The sequence below is a fragment of the Netta rufina genome (genome assembly GCF_964035555.1).
Source record: "Netta rufina genome assembly, chromosome: 6".
Classification (NCBI taxonomy): domain Eukaryota; kingdom Metazoa; phylum Chordata; class Aves; order Anseriformes; family Anatidae; genus Netta; species Netta rufina.
In genome coordinates, this window is record NC_140129.1 from 39,977,269 (window position 1) to 39,984,958 (window position 7,690).

The window sequence follows — 7,690 nt, forward strand, 5'->3', positions numbered from 1 at the left end:
CTAGCTTCTGTTTCGGACCAGTTCTACGCATGGAGGTCTGACACTTGCCAAAGACGCTGTACGACCGCCCCACAGCCACGAGATCTCAGCTCAACGCCTGACTGCAGCAGCCGGGCAAGCTCCTGGAAGCGCAGCGCAGCCACGCAGCGGGGGCCAGCCGCAGGCCGCAGCTGCTGAGCTCAGCCCCGCTCCAGACGGGTACCACAAAGACACCTGAAGGGCTCCACACCGCACCCAGGCCCAGCGGGACCCCACAGTTTTGTTGTCATGGCACATGAAAGCTAAACTGTTTGTCAAACATGCGCTTCTGAGGCAAATGAGCTGTGTTTGTGCACTGAACCTACGCTAATAAACCAGCCCAAAGCCAACCTCGCTGGCTGCATCAAGGGCCCAGCTAAACTACCACCCCGATAAAAGCATTCCCAGGCAACTGGGAGCACACATGACAGAGTGAGCGGGTCTCATACAATAATTCTGCTTTGAAATGTGACCCAAAGAAGCGGCACCTTGATCAGCACACTAACATCCTATCTGATTAAAGTAAAAATCTTGCTTGAAAACGTACTTTGTCACAATATCATTGTCAGTATAAAATCTATAAACTTTGGAAGAATAGAATGTCACTTTTATAAAGCCTCTTTTCAAAGCTATGGCATACATTACTGATTTTAGTGTGATGTTAAAATAAGAATGGGGAAAATTTTGAAGAAAAAGTAGTAAGAATATATGAATATATTCTCCCTATACGAATGTACTCACTATAATTTTATTTTATTTTTTATTTTTTTATCAGGGAATACAACAAACAAGAAATATGCACATACAGAACAGCAGTCTGCCTTCTTGCATTCACTTCCCTAAAGGTAGTTTAAAGCTCAAGAAATTGCAACTGATTCACGTGTGAGTGGTTTATCTGCTGACAGTTCTGGTATCAAGTTGTCAAATTTCATCTACCTGTTACATAGACGTATATTAATGTAAGCAAGATTGATCAATGCTTTCACTCAAAATACTTGAAGATATACTAATTCCTTTAGGTTTCCTTATGAGGGTATTACTTCCTGTATTATTCAAGGTTTTTTGTTTGTTTGGTTGTTTGTTTTTGTTTTCTTGTTTGTTTTTTTTTTTGGGTACTATAATGATGAAGGTCACATGCAGTATTCAAGAGTTAGCTATATCTTAACCTTTCTAATTTAGTCTTCACATTTTCTCTAATATTTGGTCCTTCTTCTACAAAGCTGGAACTCCGCCATAACCTGTTTGGTGTATGCCTAATGTAAAGATTGTAATGGGGCTGTCTGGAGAACTACCAGTGCTCATCCTGTCCTCCCCCCTATTTAAAGACTGGCCGCATTTTTAATTTACTTACTCAGTTTTACAAATTCTTTTTGTCACATTTTCTTCTAATTAACTTGTACATAACTGAAGACTTTGGGTCTATCACTGTCAAAAATGCTTCCTTCCCTGTATCCCCATTCTTATATACCAAACTACCTTGCTATTTTCAACTTGTACAGTTATCACCCACTGTTGCATGGATTTATTAAATGTCTCTGAGATCAAACTTACAAAAAAAAAATTAGCATGTGAAATTACATCACTGGATGAGTGCTTAATCTGGATACTGGATTTGGTATTTAGTCTTCTCTCCAGTTTGACAGCACATAATTTTGTCTTCAGTTCTGCTTGTCACCCTGCTTTGTCAACACATCATAAAACATCATTCCTAACAAAAGTGGAGGTAAAGCTTTCATTGAACTTCATTAGTATTAAATAGACTACCTCTTATTTACTATTTGGGACATACTGCAGCTATTTACACCTTTCTGTCCAGTTCTGAATTCACATTATGTGGCTATAAAACTCTTTATTTTTTTCTCAAGCTCTATCTCGGCTTGACTTCTGGAAATCTTCACTTCATGTCTATATTTTTGGTTTAATTTCTTTCCAGAGCAATCCTCCTTCATTGCCATAACTTCTTCATTATCCCCACTATTTTGAGTTTGTTATCTAACGACTCTGGATGAATTTCCTCTAAGCACTCAAATATAAACATCTCCTGTCTTTTTGGGAAGCAGATTCCATGTATTTTGCATCCCTGATTCCAAGAAATTCCATAATTCAACATTGAAGTTTCCATGTCATAGTAACAGTGTTACAAACTTGCATCTTTTGCCCATCGTGAATACTGTTAAAACAATTTGTTATTCCTGTTCATTGTCAGATTCTTTGAGGGCAGTGAAAAAATGTCATCATTGCACTTTAAAAAAATAATTGATATGAGAAATAAAAACCACATACCTTTAACTGAATTTTTGCTGATGCTATTTTTTCTATTGCAGCAAGTTCATATAGATGTTTGTAGTCAATGGGTTTACACTTCTGGATGCATAGACCATTTTTCATAGAAGTCACCAGATTTTCTAGTTATCACAAACATTTACAGTCATGTCAAATTCAAGAAATACTTTAAGTATGAGCCATAAAATGAAAGCATTATGCATAGAATTTAGAAACAGTATAATAAAAACATTAACTGTTTCTATAACAAAGATTGGAGTTGCTGAATAAGAATTTGAAACAAACATACGCTGGTAGAAGTCATCAAGGTCTCTTCATGCAAGATTAATTCAAAAATTAGGCTCCTAGCATACCAGATGCAAACTTTACATTTATATTACAGGTAATGTGTTTGCCGTGTCTTTTATTTTAAAGATATAAATAAATGCTATATATCTTGTATGTATATGTTTTTGGGTGTACACATACGCATAAATCCATATTAACAAAAAATAAGCTTAGGTAGGTATGATTACAAAATATCTTTTCACAATATTATGTAACAAAAATTGGCTAAAGCCTAAGATACAATTATATTGGTCTACAAAAATACTTGAACATTTGCCCAAGTACTGTAAGCATACAGATTCCCAGTAATTTCTCATGTGAGCTAGGATGCTTATGGGGATAAAGAACAAGGCTTTTCTTTCCATCTCTTTTTAGGTACCTTTAACGGTGAAACTTGCCATTAGATATTAGGTTTGTGGTTTTTTCTATTCACTAGTAAGCACGTAGTGGCTGGAAGCAGTATGTCTAATAAATGGTTTCGCAGAAGGATCCCATATAAAATGCTAAGGTAAGTCTTGCAAAGCTATCTCATGATCCTCCTTCAAGTCTCTCCTAAGGATTCTCATTTGCCACATACCTGCAGAAAGCTTGACAAAATGACCCTAAAGTTAAGGTCTAATTATGGAAAGATTTTTCATGTTAAACATCAAAATACTACTGTAGCTTCCATATGCAACAATTATTTGCACAGAATATTTCAGAAATAGTTTTATTCTAGCAATTCAAAATACTTACATTTGAACATGGTAGCATACATACCTACATCACTAATCCTTTGAGGTGTAAACAACGTTCCATGGTCTGGTTCACACATTTCTTAGTTTGTTGATATCTGCTGAGAAGCAAACAGATATTTTGAGAATAATTTTGAGAATATCAATACTGTGAATGCAATCTAAACATACATATACAATGAGTATGCATAGTTTTGCTGAGGAGAGAAAATACCTTGCTGAAAAAGTGATTAGACAGAAATTCTGTAAGTTCATCTTTCATTTTAAGGAAGATTTCATTTTTTTGTACTAAAAAAAAGTCTCTTACATTCTTTAGAAGCTGATAAAAGGAAAACAAAGTATTATTTCTTTGATGAATCTGCAATGCTGTCAAATAGGAGGTCAATTTCCCTTGTACTATTCTAAACGTAACTACCATATTCACCCAAATATAAGTTTTTTTAGCTGCTCTTTGATTTTTAGAAGTTAAGGCTGAAGAGATCTCTTTTCTTATAGTTACATACTTTGGTTTATATGTGAATCCCTGTATACTCCCTTTAAAAGCCTCTCCATTAGCACCTGGCAACCCAAGCCAGCTGTTTCAACAGGGGCTTAATTCCTCATGAGCAGCCATGACAGGCAGCAGGAAATGTGTATCCACAGCATCTTGGGATAAACCTGACATTTGAGATGGAGCAAGATCTACAATGAAGTTAAAAAACAAAACAACATTAATGTCTGAAAAATATTCTTCCACTTAGACACATGTGGGCACCGTCACAGGTCTCACATACAAAGCATACATGCATGCAGTAGGTGGCCACAAGGTGTTTCAGCAGAACTGTGCCAACAGCTGAGGAACGCCAGAGGGGGACTCACGTTTGACCGGTGCCCCCGCAGACCCTGTCTCATTCCCAGCCCGACCTTTCCCATGTTTCCTAGACACAGGACTCCACCTGCTTAGGCACAGCTTAGGCATTTGTCCAGTCCCACAGCAGGTAGCAGCATGATAAATAGCTGACCTGCAAACTCTGTTCATTTGTGTTTTGTGGACTTCTTTTTCTGCTGTTCTAATGAGTTGAACCTGCTTATCCATACAAATCCCAAGGATGGCCCAGTGCATCAAGAAAAAGGGGAAGAAGAGCAGCAGAAGCAACTGAAAGAGAACGACCGACAAAAAGCAATTGGTTTCAGTCAAGCCAAACTGTAAGACTGCAACCAAAGATAGTTCCGCATGTTCCCATGGGCTGTAGTTCCTCCCGACAGCATTCTGCATTGCAGGATCATCAAAAACAGCTAAAGTGTCGAAATCTGATCTAGATGGACAAGTTTCATTGAATGAAGTTCCATTATTACTGCAGGCAAATGGTGAAGCATAGCTGAAACACTGTCTGTCATTCCAGTGGCTCAAAGCCAGCATTTGATATTTGATCTGTACATGTTTAGTTAACAACGCAAGTTAAAAAGCAAAGAGAAATCATGACCACCGGGTTCTGTAAACTGAATATTCAATGACCACACCAAGAAAATAATGAACTCACTGATGAAGTGTGACATTTCTCAATGCTTCTTGATTCAAATTCTTCGATGTTATTGAACACTATCCCTTGCACTAAGCCAAAATTCTCAGTCTAAATGCCACCTGTCTTCACCCACGTGTGACCATTCATCAACAACAATGGAACCTCTTTAAATTTGTTCTGAAAGAAAGTGATGGTATCAGCTGGTCAGAAGCTAGAGTCATCTGACCACAGAGGCTGGAATTAAAGACAGTTAAAAGTAAGCAAATATGAAAATACATTTGGGAGTTTGCTTCCCTTCTGAAAGATTAATGTGTCCTTTACAATCCAGTAGCCAACTGCAAATAAATCTACAGTCCTACCCCAAAGTATACACACTCCTCGATGAAAAAAGAAAGCAAATAAAATGAGTTGACACACGTGTTTTGTTGATCTGATTTTCCCTCCTTAAAGCAATTATTTGGTTTTAACTTGTAACAATGTAACACTGCCAAATTCATCCAGACAAACGACGTAGTTCTCCATAGCAGAAGCAACCCTGTTAGCCTATTTGTCATGATAATATTTTATCTCTACACCAACTTATCTACATATAATTCTCTATCTGCATACATACTTCTGCATATGTACATACGTTGGAATTGATTTTTTAAAAATCACATCTGTGCTATCAGTAAATCCTCCAGGTAAAGATATGAAGAACCCAGTAACATACGGGAGTTGCACCTTCTGGTTTTGAGATGCACAAAGACAGTTTACATGGTGCTTCCTTACCCTCCAAACAAACATATTGTTCTGCTGCTCCTTAGAAAGACCAACTATGCACAGGCTCATCTTTATTTCTTGGAAGAAATACAACTGGAACAAGAAATGCTCAACCACTAACACATACATCTTTAAGCTATAGGCAGATCAATTAAAAAAAGCATTTCGTTGAGGTTGTTTAGAAATCTGTGTATTATGACACTGGAAGTACTGAATTAAACGTAATTCCTTAGATTTCCAGCCTCCAATATTTTCTTTCTGGGAGGAGGAGCAAGTAGACATCAGCATCATGAAGTTCTGTAATTGTTAAGAGGGAACAGGGGGCCCTAATTAAAAAAAAAAAAAAAAAAGGTGAAGCCCTGTAAACTGGCATAACTTATTGTGAAATTCTGTAATACTCAGCATTTTCTGTAAACTCCAGCAGTTATGTGACACACACTCTTCCACTGAATTTATGGCAGCTAAAGCTGAACAGGAAAAAAAAAATAATAAGAGCTCAATAGTTACAAGAGGTATAAGAAAACTTGAAATTTTTTTACTCATCTTTTTAAGGCTTTCAGTATCAATCACAAAACAAAAACATTTTTTCTTTGCTTAATTTTATTCTTCCTTTGAAGAAGAAATTAACCACATACCTGACTTTAGAAAAAAGGCAAAGCATCATGATATACCAAAATTCTTTATTTTAAACCTGGTACTCCTGCTTTGATTGACCAGTCTAAAACAGACTTTCATACGCTTCTCCCTCAGCAAGATCATAAGTCATCACAATTCCTAGCCTCATTCATGAGGATACTAATATTCAACACTGCCTTGATATTACTCTAATCCTACATATATTGATACTGGCATAACAGCGAGGAATAACTGCCCCATGCCTCCTCTAATACCATCAGATAGACACTGTGTTTGCATAAAACCAAGAAAACAAGGGTGAGTACCAACACAAGGATTCTGTAAGAGTGTGACCATTGTCGGGCAGAGCCATTTGACCTCCAGAGATCAGCAGCATGATTTTAAAACAATGGCAAGCTGTTCAAAACAACAGCAATGTTTAAAAGAACAGCAAGTTCTCTCCAGAGATTTGGCATGCTGTGGCTAATATTTACACCGTAGTGTTGACTTCCTATCAGCAAGGATACCATATTCAGAGATTCTGCAAACAGAAATAAATCTGCATTAGACCTGAAACAGACTGTCTGCATGTGCTTTGTGGAACATTCTGACTTTTTAGATTTGTAACAGCCCAGTCACAGCAGCAGCTTTGACCAAGTTGCCAGAATCCCTCAAATTGAAAGCAGCAAAATGTATCTACAAAGGGAAACACAGCATGGGATAGTTTTAACTACAGACTGAGACATCAAAGTTCCTTACAACATCAAAATGAAAGATCTGTAACAAAGCAAGACAGCTTTTCCTTGCCTGCTAGCTCTTGCAGTCCTTGGCACCCAATTTCTCAATGCTTAAGTCAGAGAGGGAACTCAGTGCTACATACAAGTACAGCGGTACCAAATAAACAACCGACCCCAAGGGATTCCCTGACTTGGCTCTTTTCACTAGGTTAGTCCTTATAAAGAACATTTAAGCCTCCGTCAGCAGTTTTACTGTCTGCAATCATCAGTATTACAGGGGAGCTACTTTCTATCGATACAGGCAAGCTGCTGTCAGGCAGCATTCTTGCAGCATGCGGTGTCGTGTCGTGTCGCATCAGTAGTCCGAGGAAATCCCTGCTGATCTCCATCGCCACAGCCGAGTGAAAAGAACTGTGATTCAGCAATTTCAGAGAACAAAATCTACTTCCATTTTTCATTCTTACAAGCATAAGCCATGGACAATCACACATAGCAGAACCGTTTTCTACTTCCCCTGCATTTCCACTCTAGTTCACAAAAGCAATGCACGTATTCAAGGGGACATTTTGCTTTTTAACAATGCTACTGGATTTTGTGTTTTAGTACATCCAGAAGTGCTGTTAAGCACACTTCTTCCTTTGCTCTTTAGGTGACAATCAGATTTTTTTTAAATTTATTTTTTAACATTAAAAGAGTAGCTTCCTCTATGAGA

At 37.7% G+C, this 7,690-nt stretch overlaps 1 protein-coding gene across 1 annotated transcript in view; it reads right to left on the reverse strand.

Moving 5' to 3' along the window:
• Positions 1 to 7,367, reverse strand: part of CCDC148 (coiled-coil domain containing 148) — a gene marked incomplete at both ends in the record, with an annotated part of 51,291 nt that extends 43,924 nt beyond the window's left edge. Inside the window, 2 exons of the mRNA XM_084288623.1 lie at positions 2,302 to 2,423; positions 7,232 to 7,367. Of these exons, the coding sequence (XP_084144749.1) occupies positions 2,302 to 2,423; positions 7,232 to 7,367 (258 nt within the window). The remainder of the gene's footprint in view (positions 1 to 2,301; positions 2,424 to 7,231) is intronic.
• Between the last annotated feature and the right edge of the window lie 323 nt (positions 7,368 to 7,690).